At 39.4% G+C, this 17,592-nt stretch overlaps 1 protein-coding gene across 1 annotated transcript; it reads right to left on the reverse strand.

Moving 5' to 3' along the window:
• Window positions 1-27: 27 nt before the first annotated feature.
• On the reverse strand, window positions 28-16,998 carry inpp5f (inositol polyphosphate-5-phosphatase F). Its single transcript, XM_087802236.1, has 20 exons — window positions 16,589-16,998; window positions 13,976-14,056; window positions 13,256-13,392; window positions 11,905-12,033; window positions 11,659-11,826; window positions 11,529-11,585; window positions 11,016-11,214; window positions 9,695-9,874; window positions 9,518-9,585; window positions 9,126-9,250; window positions 8,966-9,043; window positions 7,974-8,094; window positions 7,730-7,858; window positions 6,824-6,941; window positions 6,561-6,759; window positions 6,414-6,485; window positions 4,901-4,974; window positions 4,600-4,728; window positions 4,434-4,521; window positions 28-3,335 (listed from the first exon to the last, which is right to left on the reverse strand). Exons 1-20 carry the CDS (start codon window positions 16,683-16,685, stop codon window positions 2,240-2,242), a joined length of 3,345 nt encoding a protein of 1,114 aa, XP_087658362.1. The 5' UTR covers window positions 16,686-16,998; the 3' UTR covers window positions 28-2,239.
• Between the last annotated feature and the right edge of the window lie 594 nt (window positions 16,999-17,592).

Consider the following 17,592-nt stretch of genomic DNA (forward strand, 5'->3'; position numbering starts at 1 on the left):
GTACAATGAGCCACTCGAGAGGCGGAGGAATAAATAGGATACTTTAATATACAAGTCAATCTCAATACACATTAGAGTCTGGGGAAATGGAGTTAAATGCCTGGAACAGTGCAAATCATACGCTCGGAAAGTCACATGATAACGCGGGTCTGTTGTGAAAGCACTTTGTGTACAAGGAGACTCGTCTTTCCCTATCAGCGTTTCACACCCAAACACGTCAGCTGTCTGGAATGTTAAAGATCTTCACCCATTAAGGCGACTTCCTCCGTGTGAGAACCTCTCCACTGATCCTAAATAAAATAAAAACTTCGGCAGAACCATGAAGCTTTGGCAGCACCACACGTGGTCAGCAGGTTCTTTAAGAGTAAATAAACACGTGGTGAGCTGACGGAGGATGAAGATGAAACTATCCCGGGCTAAACCTCACTTGGTCGACTGTACAGTACCAGCGTTCTTGACATAAATAAACATAGAAACACTTTAAAAAAAAAAAAAACACACCCATCAATATAACATCCCAAAAATGAACCCGTCCTCTTAATACGTCCAGCACTTGCTTGATGTAACATGTAAAAATGGAGTTTAAAAAGGTAGACTTTGCCATAAATACCTGATATATTTATATATATTAAATCCCAGTTAAGGCAAATATGCTTTCGGAGCGAGTTTAACAAGTGGGTGGTTTGCCTTTGCATATATATACCAAAACAATTTACACACGTAAACCAGCAGCTCCTCGCCGAAAGAAAAAAAAAACAGCAAAAAGGATTTCCCAGCTTTCAAAATCCACCGTCAGCAGTTCTGGACTGTCTCCTAAAATAAGTATCAACAGACAGGGAGGTAAACTACCATCAACAGCCAAGGTTACGAGATCTGTGTTTTGTGGGATCCACTCGGACGACATAGATTTCACACCCATTAGCTTCTTACGGTCAATTTTCTTGCTACGGAAGTCGACAGGCGTTATTTCAGCAGTAGGTAAAACTTGGTTCTAAAACACGGATGTGAACAAATGTCCTGCACATGAGACAGTTTGGAGTTAGTTTTTTTCTTTTTTAACCATCGAGCACACGTGTGGGACAGCAGGCTCGACCAGGAGGCCGTTTACACTCTCACACTGCAGCCACTAGCATGTTCAATGTTCTTCCGCCGCCACATTAGATGCTCCTAGTCTTCTCTTATTTGTATTAACAAACAAAGGAGAAAGTGATGACATCATGAGACAAAATGTCTGTTGGGCAAAGTCTAATACGGCCCTTTGCCTGTGTTCAAGTGGCCCTCGCTGTATCCAAGTAGAAATGTTTCTCGCTTTCCAAACTATTACTACTACTATGTACAGTCATATTGAAATGTTTTATTGTTAAAAGTACTTGTACAGTTAATATTAGTAAAAACATATTGACTTGACCTTTTGGTAAATATTACTTCTTCCGTCATAATATACTTTTTAACTTTACTTATTATACCATTTAAAAGATCCTTAAGCATTTATGGTTTATCCAATAATCTTGAAAGACTAAAAAATAAAAATAAATACTTCTCAACTTTTTGATATCCTTCTTGATTTTTGTTTCTTTCGTTTAGGTATTTCTTGTATTCGTCATACCCAAACAACTAGCTTTGTTTGGTGCGAGCAAAAACTAGAAAACCCTGCCGACTACGACAGAACACGACCGGATCGATAAAATCAACGTTTTGATATATGAAAATGTTTTGCTATTCATTAGCATTGATGCTACGCAAGACTTGAGCGTGGACGTTACTGTTGAAACGATGGTTTACGACCATAGGCTTTTTATAGGAAAACCATGATCTAACAATTCTTGAATCATGGACTTAGTTTCATTGGATTTTGGCCGTTTTACTCCAACCAAATGTCATGTGAGCTCCTTGGCAGGGGTATAAGCTGTCTCAGTGCTTTTTTTAACTCTAACCAGTCACATCCTTACTTCAATATTATCAATGTTAAAAGTCTTTCTCTCCCGTCTCTCTCTGACGGCTCCTCGCGACACCTTCAGTGACTAATGTGGCTGCGGAGGAAGTTTTCATTTCCACGCGAGCGAGTGTGTTCGTGTAAACGCGCTCTCGCTGCTCGACGGGATCTATTTGAAGATCAACACGGCTAGTTCAGGGAGTGCACTTGTCGGCTAAATGGTGGAGGTGCAAGCCATCTTTTGCTACAGCGACTACACTGGAAGTTACTACACGACTACAGAGTCCGGCTACAAGAGGGAAAGCACTAGATCTGAATGATCCTGGTCTGGCACTGTGTAAACATTGCCTTCAGCTCGCTCTCCTGGGCCTCGTTGACCGCTTCGGGCTCCGGACTCTTCTGGACCTTCGCCACGGCGAAGTTGATTCCCTGCGTGAGGCCCGCCTGGGTGAGGCTGGCCACCTGCACCATGGAGCTCTTGATCTTGGCAAAGGGGGAGACCACTCGGCTTCCGTTGCTGTCGGCGGGCGAAGGGCCCAGACTGCCATCCAGCTGGGACCCGATGCTCCTCTGGGAGCCCCCCGAGACCGCCGAGGTGGGCTTCTGTACGGTGAGCAGGCCGGAGGCGGAGGTAGAGGACTGGACGTCGAGCTGCGACGGCCTGGGCAGCTGCGGCTCTTCCTGCAGGTCGGCGTTTGGCTGCTTGTCCGGGTCGGCTGAGGTTTTGCTCTGACCGGGAGCCGGGGCGGTGGGCACTCGCTCCCCGAAGACCTCGACGGGTTGAGTCTGGGCGTCGTGGACGAACTGGTGGCAGTAGGCTTCCACCGGGGTGCCGAAGTCGATCAGCAGGGCCTCCTCGGCCACGGACGCCGTTCCCGGGGACTCCGAGGAGTTTTCCTGCTTCCCGTCGCAGCCGGTGACCCGGATCACCGAGGGGATGTTCAGCTCCGCGCTGCCGATGGACTGGGAGCGACTGCCGAGTCGCGAGTTTGACGCTACGATGCCGCAGCTGGGCAGCACATAGTCCACGTTCTCGAGGGAACCAGAACAGGGGTGATCCGGGTCAGAATTATAGGAGTCGGAGTCGTCGGACATCTCGGAGTGCAGGTCGCCCATCTCTTTCACGACCCCCGAGTCCAGGCTGCTGTCGGATTTCCACAGGTTGACGTGCATCGTAGGCTTCAGGAAATTCACCTTGACATCGGGCTTGGAGAAGTTTCCGAGCCTCCCTAGGGGCTTGAAGGGACCCATGTTGACGTTGGTCTTGGTTTGTTTGACTTTCTGGTTGAGGGAGGAGAACTTGTTGAGCAGGAAGGTTTTGCCCTGAGCCAGGCCAGAGCTGCCCTGGACGACCGGCTTGTTCTGGATGCCCATGATGTCCTCCTGAGGTTTACTCTGCCGCCTGGAAGACAAACAAAGTCTCTGATTGGCTGATAGTCAGTGAGCAAGACACCATTGAGCTACTCCAGGTCACCAGATCCAAGTTTCATTCATATATCGTTGTTTATCGTAATGTGGATATTTGTGAGGTTTCACTGGGAATTTGGGCCATTTTATTAATGTTTCCTTTCTTTGGAAATCCATGCCATCTATGCCATATATATATATATATATATTATCTTTATTGCTTCACCATTTCACGTTTTAAATGCCTTTACTTTTCTTAATACAAAAGATCTATTCTAATCATTATTTTTTTCGGCTTCAATAAATCTCAACTCCAAGCTTTTTCGTATAGAAAATGAATAATAATATAATATAATAATTAATAATAATATTTTTTCGTATATGTAAATAATTTCAGCAAAATGGTTGGTAAAACATTTTAGTTTTTAATTGTCTTTTTTCATTTACTACTAAAAAATCTGCAGTAAAAAAAAAAGAAAAAAGTCATTTAAATCTGCATACTATAGCTTCAATTGAAACATTACAGCCATATGGTCTGTTCGGTACCCGGTTTAGGTACCGAAGATTAACCCAGTCTAAGGCAAGTTCAAGTACTGCAAATCACTTGGTGTTTTTTATGACACTCTTTTAAAACACATGTTATGTAACTGCTTTTTTTTTTACAAATTTTAAATAAAGATTTTTCATATACGAAAATGTATCTGAATTGTGTGAAGGGGCCAGAATTCCTCTTTTTAAAGTAAATTTAAAAAAAAAAAAAATGTAAACTAAGCGCATACACAAAACGCACAATATATATTTGTTATGGCTAAGTATTTTAAATGATCTACAGCAACCCTTTGATTTTTCAAATACATTTAAGTTGTTTGACATAACTGAGTAAAATTGAAAAATTGGACAAAAATCTGATAAAATCACTTTATTTGTACATGTGTATGTATGTTCTTTAAGAAGTGTGGATGACAAAATAAACAAAGCTGTCTGTGTTTCAAAAAATCTAAATCTCATTAAAATATCTAACAGATAAACACAAACCAGTCAAAGACAAATATGCAAAAAAGGACCTTTTAAGAGAATCTTTAAAAAATCTCACCTTTCCAGCTTCTTCTCCACCACGAGGAGGTCGTGACCCGTGGCCTGTTTGGTAATACGAAGCATCTCTGCGATGCACTGGAGCGTGTCTAAAAACAGACGACAGGACGTTAAAAGACTTTGCTCGTCCAGCTTTATCAATAATCAATGAAGTTATTTATAGACACCTTTGCCATCGTCTTCGGGGTTTCTCGTGGCCGCTCGCAGCGTGTGGAAGTAGCCGCTCGTCTCTTCGTTCTTGTAATGCAGACGCATGCAGCAGAACTTTGGCTTCACGAACAGCGTCGGTTCAGGACCTGTAAACAAACTTGTACATCAGTGACGTCCGGGCTCTTTGTGTGAATCATATCCAGCGAGCAAAGCGGCTAAAAGGTTACGGAGAAACTGTTAAACACGCTTTAAGGAAGTGTGGACTGACTCATCCTTCAGAAAGCTTCACTTCTCCTTCCAGTGACGCTCACTACTCACCGATCTCGATCTTCTCCAAACCCTCCAGATTGAGCCGCTGGTATTGGTTGACTTTGTCTGCTTCTTCGTCATAGCTGCAGATGAATGAAGAGTTCATCAGAACAGAGTCGTCACTGACGGATCATTTCAGATGCTGGTAACGCAAAGGTTGACGGAAGCAGAGGTGTCAACCTCGGTTACACAAGGGATCACAATACTAACTAGCTGTCTAAGTTGTATGTTTAACCAGGAATTACAAGTCTCATCGTGATGTTGTATTTTTAATTAGTCTTGAAGGCTCAATTTATATCAATTTTCTCCACGTTTGTCCTCCTCTATCAAAAAACCAAGCAAACTCCTTTTCTTCAACATCTGTTTAAAACCATTTAGAAAATCACACCATCTGAGAGCAAAGAGAGGTTTCTGTAGGTCCAGGTCAACCCTTTAACTTGTTTATCAATAACACTTATTAAATAGAAAGACCAAAAACAAAGCAAAGTTGTTGTGAAACGATATATTGCTTTTGGGGAAATTACACTTCATCTTTTTTGTATTGAGTGTCGATTCCATTAAAAAGCACAACCAACCAAAAATACGCAACAACTTGTTTTTTGCGCCATTCAATCGATACGTCTACAGATACATTTTTTGAAGGACTTGTAGATAAGTGTTTTCAGGAAAGTGTGACAAAAAACCCACATGGTAAACACAGAACTATATTTGTAATGTAATGTACAACTAACACGTTGGTCGTTTTATTTTTAATCAACAACAAACCATTTGTTCTCATTTTAAACTAAGTAGTTTGTCACGTCAACTTGATGGTTCTATGTTTGAATTAATTAAAAAAGAATTAACTAATTTGTTTCAGAATAAAAGTTAAATGGCCGGGAATTCTTTCAGACCTTTACACAAAATCCATCCATAAACTTACACTTCTCAGTTTAATCAATTGTGAACAAAGTGTGAAATTATCAAATGAGTCAGAAAGTTGTTTTATGTTAATAAACAGCTCATTTGGGGGTGTAGTTATTGTGTGTTGGTATTATGTTAATAAGAAGAAAGCATTGGTATTATGTTGGTATTATTTACTCATAAATGTGTCACTAAATGACGCACCATTAGCTTCAGTTCAGGAACTCTTAAGTCCTACCACAGCAGATAAAAACACCTGGACATTGCCTTTTCAACAGACAGAAATAATAAATAATGAAAGACCAGGACAGAAAGTGTGTTATTTTAAATATTACAAATAGCTAAAATTCATCATCACAGTTTGAATAATCATGTCTTTAGACAGTCATTACTGCACCATGTCATAAAGCGGAAAAAATGCAGTTTCGTTTTATGTGTTTTTTCCCATTTAAACTGTGATTAAGAAGTCAAAAACTGAACAGCAGTGTTGAAAAGTTCCTGTTATTTTAAGTCGGAAAAATGGGAGGAAAGCACTTGATCCTATATTTCTCACAATTCTCCAATAAAATCTACATAAGCCAGGATACATCATGTCATGAAAGGGTTTAAATTAACTTACTATGCAATGTAGTATGCTTTGTCAGACAGCAGGAGAAGCACGTCCACATCTTTGTTGTTAGCATCGATCAAACTAGAAAGATAATCAGCATTAACTCAACACAAGCGCGAGTCAAATGAAGGATGACCTTCAGATCGAGACGCTGACCTCATGTCACAGTTGATGAGCGCCCAACCGCCGTGAAACTTCTCGTCGTCGGGAAGAAGAAGCTGCATGTAGGTCTGCAGCAGCAAGCTGACCTGCTCCTGAGCTCCCCGCTGGCTTTCCTTCTCCTTCTCCTCGTGCTCCTTCTCCTTGCTGAAGATGGAGTAAAGGTCCTCCGTCACCGGGAGCCCCATCATTAGATCTAGAATGTCATGAAAACTTTGATGAGTTGACAAAAAGTTAACAATGAACATCGAGCTCTGTACCGATGACTGCTTGTCTGTAGGCGTCCCTGAAGCGGTTCAGATAGTAGCGATTAGCCGAGTTCACGCCGTCCTTCATCACACCGGCTAGTTTCCTCTCTCCGGTCCTCGTGAAATCTCCCTGGAAGCAAATGTTTGTGTTTACTAAACAATTAAACTCACCCTTGAATCATCAAATTACAAATGAATCACACTTGTTATCGAAGGTCTTTCTTTGATAAGACTTGTTTTACAACAAGGCTACTCAATAGGTTTTGGAAATTTGTTCAAACAAAAAAGCTATTTCGGCTTTTGAAGTAAGAAATGTAGACTCTTGAGCTCCTTTTTGTTTTAAACAAATGCTTGACAAAAAGTGTGAAAAAGAAATACAGTGAACCTGAAGTGTCAAGGGAGCATAAAAAGTTCTGTTAGAAAATGTAAAAAATATATTTATTAATTATGATTTGTAAATAATTTATCTTATTCGGATGCTTTAATCTCACATAGAAAGCTGTCAATTTATAATTTATCTTTTATGTTCATTATTGTAGCATATAAAACGGTTAATGACATATCTAAGAAAAAAAGTGTATTTGTGAAGTCATTTATTAAATTTAATTTACTTTTACAGATGCACGTCTACTTATTTTACATCCTGCTTGATACTAGTCAAAAGAAAATCAACATGTAAAAAAAACAATTTTACAAAGGGATAATTAGCAAGATTTGAAGTTAGGTTTAAGATAAAATTGTTTGATTATTGCAATTAAAAGAAAAAGCAACAATTATGACTGTAATTTATCTTAATGAATTTCATTGTAACCCTCTTAATTATAATTAGTTTAAATATGACATCTTATGACATTATACTTAACCATAAGAGCATTTATTCTCAGTACTATAGAAACATCTATCCAACAGTGGTGTTACCTTCAATGCAGCTGTCCCAGCATACTGCCGGCTGATGGTGTCTCCATTGTTGGCCCACATTATCTGATAAATCCTGTAGCATTTGTTCGGCAGCGGCTGCTCAGGAGGCATCACCCCGAGCTTCTTCAGCTGCAGAGGGGATGGACACACATCAAATCACTTTACACACAATTCTTAGTTTCATAATGATTACATTCAACACAGTTATTGTTTGAGAGGTGAAGAACCACGTCAAAGATCTCACCTGATGCTCCATCACCACTCGAGCGATGGCAGCCTGGACCACGTTGGTTCTGTCCAGACAGTCCATACAGTTGACCCTGAAGATTCCTTCCTGCTTGCAAATGACTCCAGCCTGGTCCACCCTGAGTAATAAGTAACTATTTTTATTTCTTGTTGGCCTAAATCAATGTATAAATCCTGCTTTTATTATGATAGTGCGTTTGTTGATGTCTGACCTGCCTATTTATTCATCTGGTCTCAACTCACTTTTCTTCAATGCTTATTTCTGAGCTTTTTGGGTGAGTAATATTTTTGTTATTGCTTTAGTTTTCACACTATTTTAGCTGTTATTGTAAATGTATGTTTTGTGGAATAAATTTAAGTAAATATTCATGAGTAAAATTAAACTTCTTATACAACTAGATTTTTAAACCTATGTCCTGCTCAAGTGCCACACATTTTAAGTTAAATAAATCAATAGTTCATTATTTTTTTCAAGTGTATTCAAAATAAAATCAAATGTTTTTTCTGCATTTTTTCTTTTCTTCATGCTAGACCGGTCAAATCCAGCTCAGTCTAGACCCTGATACGACCGACAGAGTCATTATGTCAAAGACAGAGACATTAATAAAAGTACCCACAAAAATATACACAATAACTTGATCTAGTAGAAGAACATTAGCATTATATTGGATATGATTTTGACGACTTTATGTCAATTGATTGCTGTAGAGTAAAATAGTTCATTAGGTAAACTTTCACGACAATAAAATAAAAGACCAACTTGAACTGAAATGTAAAATGAGACTGAATTGTTCAAATGAACAAAGAGAAAAAAAACATTGTTAACCATTATACTTTGAGAATAGTCTTGGGAACTTAATGCCTTCGGGTACTTGTTAAGGACTGTTATAGATTTCCTTTACATTAAAGGACATTCAAGGCTAAATTTAAAATGATATTTCAATGAAACTGATTATTCAATTCATTGATTTATAGCCAAATGATACCCACCAGCCCCACTTCATCTCAGTGATGATATCCAAGATCGCATCAGTCAATATTTGTACATTTTCGAACCTCATTCCACGACTGAAAAACAGAAGAAGATAAAAAAGTTATCTCGGGATTGTACACCAACAACTCAACATGGCGCGGCCGAGGAAACGCTCACCAATGCTCGTGGAAGTCGAAGGAAACGTAAGTGAGGTTGGGGTTGTTGTAAAGCAGGACTTGTTTCAGATAAGCGTCGCCGATCAGCTTCTCTCGTCCACCCTGGTCCACCAAGTTGATGATAATCTGGTCGAAAAAAGCACTAATGTTGAGACTTTGTCGCAGAGAACTGTGAAGTCAAAAATAGTCGCTAGAAAACAACAGCATCGCTATAACAATAACAGTTGCGAAAACACGTTTGAAAATATTTTAAAATGTCATACAGAAATGTGGGAAGCTATGTGAAAGACAGGAAAAAACAATAGACATAATTGGCATGAATAACAAATCTCGGTGAGTCATACACGTTCCCATTATAGTGCATGGAAATAACGAAAAAAAGAGCTCAAGCACCTGTTTTTCGTAGAGTTTCAGCTGCTCTTCAAAATGAGCAGCAAAGTAGGACTTGGTCTCATTTTCTCCTGCGACAAAAGAAACATTTATGATAGGAATTGATTGTTGTTGAAATTATTTTCTATTAAAATATGCTGATCTTAGTGTCGACGTAGGTAACTGGCGGGGGCCACTGACCTTTCTCCAATCGTGGTCGGGGGTTGTAGCGGTAACCTGCCTGGCTCCAGAACACTGGCACCGAGCCCCGCGTCTGCACAAAGGATAGCGTGTGACTGTGCACGTGGATAAGCTGCTCGGTCTCCACATAGTTTGCGACGTGGCCCTCCGTGTCCACTCCTCGCCGCTTGTACCGCATCCCTTTGGGAAGGAAGAGGAAAGTTTACACAAGACGGCACGGAAAGATAAATCTTCACACGTTTACAGGCCCCGTTGTGAGCGCTGCCGTATACAAAGACTGAGTATGGTAGTGTGTATGTACGACCTCTCTGTCTCTTTTATTGTGTCGTTTTTATTTACTTTCTCATAAAGATTTTAACAGGCACATACTTGTGTTTACATATTCGCAACTTACACACATACATTCTCATCCTCGTCGCTACTGAGCAAATGCTTCTTCGTTTGTTTCCATCTGCTACTTTATTACCTCCGGGTTTATCTCGACTGCGCCGGCAAAAAGATTTGAAACACTGATAAATATTGCGTTTAAACTTTCAGGAAGTGTTGATAACAGGACAAGGAACAGAGAATGAGACAAATCAATGCCTTCTCTGCTGGAGCGAGAGTTCTAACGTGTCTCGTTCTCGCTCTTGTGTCTTGTGGAAGCAAGTTCCTTAATTTTACAGCCTTGTTTTAAAAGTAAAAAAAAAAAGTTTCATACGAATTTGAACTTTGGGGTTTCAAATTTCAACTGGAGTCGATTTCACCATTAAAAATAGATATTGCCTTTTTTAATCACCAATTTAACATTTAAACCAGTACCCAGCTCAGAACTAATACATAATGAACTGTTTATTAAAATTACTTTTTCAAACTAGTTTTAACATGTCACCAAACATCCTCCAAGCTTGCACCTCGACTGTATCTTTATTTCACTCAATATTTCTGTTAGTCGTATATTTAAGCTTCTCAATTCTTAGCTTTTTTTCTTTTTGAAGTATATTTAATAGCAAAATTGCTGAATGGAACAGATGTAGCGTTTCTAAACTTGCTTGTTAAAACACATGGATGACATGAGCAAGAACTACTTTTACACAACAGAGAATCAGAAACTTCTACAGGACTTGTGGATGCAGAATTGTATTAGAAACACCACCAACATTTAATAAACTATTCCTTGTCAAATAATCAACAAATCCTAAAAATTGAATAGAAATCCATTCATCTTTTTTCTTTTTTTTGAGACAGACGAATGTTGGCATTCACGTGACCTACTTAGAGGTCATTTTGCTTGTAACTGCCAATATTGAACATGTTCAGAAGCATGATCCTTCATCGTTACCTGCACGGTGCCGACTACGTCTGGAGATGAGGGCGACGGTAAAGCGAGGGTGGATGTCGTCCACGCAAGTGATCTCTTGCGGAGGCGTCTCGGGGCTGATCCGGTCCTCGTCGAACGTCTCATTGTAATTCACTACGAGCTCCTCCACCTGAACGAAGCCCTGGATGATGGGAGTGACCCAGAAGTCGACTTCTGGGACCTATAAACACAACAAAAAACGGGCTATTACAGCAGATCCGTACTTCAGAAACTCGTAGTCACCCTCAGGGGTGAAAAAAGAACAGAAGTTATTTGTCGTATCCCCAAAGATATGCATGATAATTGAGTGTGAAAGAGGAAAGGGGGGGGGCATAATTAACAGCTACAGCTGACATGCTGACCTAGCAGGACCGCCTGTGCTCTTTGAGCAGGACTTTAGTAATGAACAACATCTCACAGTGTCAGCAGCTGTGGAATAATCAAAAGATGAAAACGTCACATTTCTGCCTCCTCCGTTCCTTCTGGGCGACTCACCTGAAGGTCAATGACGTCTTGAATCATGTGTTTATTCCAGAAGAATCTGTCGTCCACCTTCCAGCGGGAAAAGAAAACAGATGTCAGCGGAGTCATAATACTCTTTTGATGAGCGTGGGAATCTACAAACCTGTTTCCAGAGCGGTAAATCGCTCTTATTGATCTCCCCCTGCCGCTGGACAGTGTTGGTCAGGTCGTACGTCAAGCTGTAGTAGAAGGAGTCGGAGTCCATGAAGACTTTGTACAGCTCGTCAAGCAGCCGCCTCTCCAGACGTTCCTTCTCCTTATTCTCTTTGACCTGAAACAGAACAATTATTATCATTAAAAAAAACTCTCACAATAAACAACAACTATAAAGTAAATTTTAAAAAAATACCTTCTTCTTCATGGGCACTGCCACGTTAGACTTTATCTGGCTGAATGTTTTCATAAGAAACTTGGATTCATCAGGAGGCGTGGCTAGTTTCTCAGGTTTGTCAATACCAAAGTGATGTTTCTTGCAGAGCTGAAAAGAGAAGATTTCATATGATGTCATTTTCTTTTCGGGAAAATTGTGGAAGAACGCCCTTTGAATACTACACACACACACAACTAAAAAACTAGTTCACAGAACAATCGAACATTTACGTTCTAAATAAATAGACTAAATCGACTGGGTTCTATGAAGCTACTTTTGACATAACTTACTTGAAAATATTCCGTCTCACCATCCATGAAGCTCCCCTGAAAGACTAGAGTCTTAGATTTTGATCTAATGTTCAGGTAATTTACAAACATTTTTTTGGTTTTTATTTTTGATATTGTTAGGATTTTTAAAGTGTGTGTGACTGACAATGATGCATGTTTCAATGTCATTGTGAATTTAAATATACACTTTTTTTTACAAGAACACAGACGACTTGTTCATTTTAAAAATTCCAAATGAGCTCTTAACTCAGATTAATAATTCATATTTTCATTTAAAATACTGATTTAATAAAAATGTATTTCCTCGATACTTAGCAATGCATACTATACAAAACTAAAATTTCTAATAAATATAAATCGTGATTTATACCCGTGTGTAATTTATGTGTAATTTATCACAGATGACAAACAACATCACAGGACCTTTGCAGGACTCATTCACTCACTAGTAGAACATGATAGAAAAATGAAGTAAGTAATTATTATTTATAAAGCGGCTTTCACAGACCAGGGTATGACCATTCTGTTTTTTTTGTTCAAATGGTATAGTGGCTAGCTTAGCTAGTTGACCCGTTGGCCCAAAAACAAATGTGTTTTGTGGTGTCCTTTGTGTTATCACAGGGTCCTGGTGACCCGATGGTCGAAAACAAATGCTTTTGCGGTATCCCTTATGTTGTCTCTGGGTCAAGGGGAACAACTTCCCTGACTTCCAAAAATACATATGCAGAAGTGGAGGGTGCTTACCTGGACCCAAACATTTGTTTTTGGGCCTTTGGGTCACCTTGACCCTGACATAACACAAGGGTTAAGTAAAAATGTACCAGAATGTAACTCTTATCTTCAAGATTAGAATTTAATTCCAATTCATTTCTAATATGTTACAAACATTTCTTATATTTAACTGAGCAAAAACATATGAATCATGACTCAAATTAATCATTTCCATTCCTCGAGTGGTAAAGAAGGATTCATGTAGGATAAGATAATATGGGAGGTGATATATAGAACTATTCCAGGTCATATGTCTTGAGCATACACACCTCAAGCTCCAGTTCTTGCGGCTCTTCATCCGACAGCGGAATAACAGCAATCTTTGTGATCTTGTAGACTTTGTGGTCGCCCGGTAGTTGACCCACCAGGGCTTTCTGGCGGATCAGTATGAGGCCGAGAGGAAGATCTGCAGCGAGGAGCGGAAAAAAGGGTGCAGTTGCATTACTGGTGCAGAATTCCTCACATTCTGATAAGTGTGAAGACACAAACTGTGCACCAGCTCGAGATTCTTTTTAATGAGTCGACGTCTGCTCAACATGTCAAATTTAAGAGGTGGAAATGAGAGCAGCTTACACACACAATGTGTTCCCTTAATTAGACAATTTTTAAACCCAACTAAGCAAATAAAATCATCACGCCTGTGGTCTTCTCATATATATGCTCAACCGACAGGAAGGTTAAGTAAATATTTAAATGTACGACTAATTTGCCGTCAAGTCATCCTCGTCAGACAGAAGCTGATGGAAGCCATCGTGGAAGCGAATCATCCTTTTAAAACCTCCCACTCCGACTCCTTCTGAGGCGACTAAATCAGCCCTCGTGATTCTCCAGCACGTCCATCACCTCCCTCCTCTTCATTACGACATATCGAAGTGGATTTTACACAATTGTTCACACGTTTCGCTGCGAGTAACACTTGATAAGTTCTCGCTGTGTGAACCGAAGAGTAGCGAGTGACACAGAACACAATGGTTGGATTGTTTTCTCACCTGTATGGAGCTGAATCTTGCCTATGATTCCTTCCACTACACCCAGACACACAGGGTTCCAGGCGAGCAGGAGGTCAGTGGCTGCAACATGGAGAAGAAATCATCACGACAAGCAGAGTTCACATTATTATTCAAGATGCCATTTGAAGAAAAAAATAGATTCCTTGAACAATGAATTTGTCACTGTGCGCCCCCGGTGAATACAAAAGAAAGTACTAAAATAGCATATAAAGCAAGAAAAGGTGCTAATTTGACTTTAATAAAGCTCAGCAAATAAATAAAAAACCTTCTGTGATTCAAGCTGCTACTTGCAAGAAGTCAAAAATGAAAGAGCAGACATACACAACACCGACGGTCTGTATTGACGATACCTACAATTCAAAATAATGTTAAGCATTTCTCTTTTCAACTTTCTATTAACTTCAGGAACTCTGTTTTTATTAAATTTACAACACCGGGTCATCCAGACACATTTAAGTGGTGAAGCACACCGTTAAAGGGAAACTAATGTGAAAACCCAACTTCAAAAATCTCTCCAAGATGCAGTAAGACCCTCATCATGACCATGTTTTGAACTTATTAATTTATAAAGTTCTCCCCCGTATGAAATCTCAATGAAGGAGAGGTTACATGACGTTATAAGCCAGCTGTAATCACGGCCCACTTTATTTATACAACAAGTCCCTTGAAGGTGGAGACTTCCTGGATTGATGACGCGCGGTGACAAACCTTGATACTTGACCAATCATATCAAAGTGGGCATGGGCGGATCTTAAGTGCATTTTCTAATGTAAATATTGAAATGAAAAGAGAGTTTTGTATAAACAGTCACATACAGATGATACAATAGAGTCCAAGATCTATTTATAACACACTTAAATCTACATGTTAGTTTCCCTTTAAAATAAAAGCTAGAAAGTCCTACTATAGGAGTCATGACTGTTTAATAATAAACCAATAATAACAGAAAATATGAAAATGTTATTCATTGTTGACTCAATAATCCTACAAGTAATGATCTTGATCATCTTTCTTTTTGCAGATTGTTTAATCAAATTAATAAAGAATGCAGCTGAATAACTTGCGAGTCTCTGAGAACTAACTAAAGTTCTCTTTCAGGCTATGTTTTGAGAACACGTCGATACTTATACTTTCTTCCTGCTGCATTTACAGGGATAAGGTAATGGAAGACACGTCTGAATTAATTATTACTCTACTTTCCACTAGTGATTTAAAACAAATGTTTAATTATGTATATACTACCATCTCCAGAGACCTTTTTTGAATGAATGAAGTACTTAACAAAGGCATACATAGTCAAGACCTTTCTGAGTTGTACACAAAGGTTGACTGAACCATAACAAATATTTAGACTCTTGTTCTTCGTTGTTTGCTGGAACACCCGTGTACTCTGTAAGACTTCCCTGCATCTGCTGTAATACACATGCTAATCTTATCTGAACGATAGCCGACGTGAACATTTCTAACCCTTGATCCGATGCTGTCATTATAAACTTTTGAAAAGAGTTTTTAAACATTTAACGGTTTGCTGTGTACAGTGAAAGTAACGGCCGGGACACAAAACTAGTCACCGGTGAGGAAAGGAAGCTGGAATGTTTAACATGGGTGACGAATGAAAATCACACAGGAGGAAATTGGAAAAATTCAAAAGGGTGTGGTTGAGAACAGGGGGAAAACGGTCACCAACACAACAATAACTCTTTCCTGTTCCATAAGCATTCATGTGAAGGGAGTTCAAGGAATAGGGAAGAGAAAGAGTCCGGTTCAGACTTCAGTGACAAGCCAGTGAGCAGTGGAAACCCTTTTCCAATTAAATTATGAAACAGTGGTGCAACTGAAAACCCTTCCAGGATGGCTGCACCCTAACTTCCACTCACTCCCTCCTTTTCTTTTTTAGACTTTTCTAATGAAAGTCTCCTTAAGACGTTTCTATTTGTTCAGGCTTTTCCTTGATTTTCTGGAACTCCTGTTGTGTTTTCAGTTTTATCTTGATCTTTAAAATATATACTTTATTGATTATTGTTTTGATTGTTAAAGCGCTTTGTGACCCTGGTTTGGAAAAGCGCTATACAAATAAAAATTACTTACTTACTTACTTACAGTGCAATTTGATCAAAGGTGAAACAGAAGAACCAGCTTTCAATGCATCTCGATCAATATCAGCTGAAGGAGTTTTACAAGCCGTTATATAAAAGTATATAAGTGGTATTACTGTGGCTATAGAAGTCTGATCTGTGGGAAAAGTATTTTGGACGCTGGATGGGAAAACTTGAGTGTCTAGTTTTGCCCTTATTGTGCAACACATTTGATATTAGTAAGCGTGAGGGGTGTTGGCAACCCGGGTGTGAAACCTTTAGATTAAAAAAGAATGATGGGAATATATTTGAAGAGCAACTGTAAACATCCTTAACACAGCTGACCTGCTGTCAATTTAACCCGCTCATGTGTCATTCCCTCGCCCAACAAAAACGAGTAAAATAACCCCAGGATATCCACTTTCAGCGAAGGAAAACGTCCAGTTTTTTTGCCATGTTGTGTGAATGTTTTCAGCGATGGAAGCAGAAAGTCATTGAACAACCGTTGTGTACGTACCGGGTCTGACCGTCATGGTCCCGTCTTTCCTGCTGCACCACAGCGCCCGGTCCCCGCTCTGGAGGATGTATTCGTCCTTCGCTTGGAACAACTCCATTTTTTGGTTCCCTTAGGTCCCAAAACGAAAACCCCAAACCGCCAAAGGGTTCTGGTCCCGGACGAGCTCCACGTCTCGAAGGGTTGAACAGGCTAGCCACTGTTAGCCACCTAGCGAGCTAGCATCAGTAGCCGGTTGTTTTTTTTGTTTTTTTTTATCGTTGACAAAATCCACACATGCCGAAAGGGTTGAACCGTGAGCCCCCGACGATTTTTCAAACCATGGCGGAGCGAAGTGAGGTTAAATGGGCGCCTATTTTTTTTTTTAACAAAGCTCCCGGTTAAACAGCTGCCGCGAGAGTTTCCGGCTCTAAACAAAATCACGTGACCTGGCGTCATCATCCCAGTACAGCCAGGTACCACATCTGGAGGCGCTTAAAATAAACTATTTTACTACTTAAATAAACGTTGCCTTTTCACTTGTAAATGAAATTATATCTTATTTAAATATAAAGGGTGGTTACGTTTATATATATATTTTAAATATTGAATCAGTCCAGACCTGGGCAAAGTGACTGTATTTATGCGGCCCTCGTGATGTCAAAGTATGATCATGTAGAAAGAGTTCTAATGCATTAGCAAATGTATTTTGTATTTATTATTATTTTACATTTTCACAACAACACTTATTTAATTTTTCCATCCTTTTTGTGTGTAATTTTTAGAGTATATATTAATACCTCTAAACATTTTTTTAAGTAAGTTGAAGAAATGTTTTGAAAAAAAACCCCTCATATATACAATAATTAAATTACAGCTTATTTAGCTAAATAAATGTCATGGCCTAATGACGAATGTCAGGTTAGGTTAGGTAGAACTTTATTCTACTTATTCTATTTATGTCATTTTTTAAGGAATTTTTTCATCTTTCTTTTTGCTTGACGGCCCCTAACAACCGTCACATAATT

The sequence above is a fragment of the Callionymus lyra genome, chromosome 11 (genome assembly GCF_982586985.1).
Source record: "Callionymus lyra chromosome 11, fCalLyr1.hap1.1, whole genome shotgun sequence".
In the NCBI taxonomy this organism is placed as follows: Eukaryota; Metazoa; Chordata; class Actinopteri; order Syngnathiformes; family Callionymidae; genus Callionymus; species Callionymus lyra.

Bases quoted from the DNA above. Each gene is read 5' to 3' on its own strand.
- inpp5f (XM_087802236.1), bottom strand. From the start codon at position 16,685: ATGGAGTTGTTCCAAGCGAAGGACGAATACATCCTCCAGAGCGGGGAC. The intron at 6,486-6,560 runs GTCAGCGTCTCG...TTATCTTTCTAG, and splicing joins CTCATCAACTGTGACATGAG to TTTGATCGATGCTAACAACA. The intron at 4,729-4,900 runs GTGAGTAGTGAG...GTTTGTTTACAG, and splicing joins TTTGGAGAAGATCGAGATCG to GTCCTGAACCGACGCTGTTC.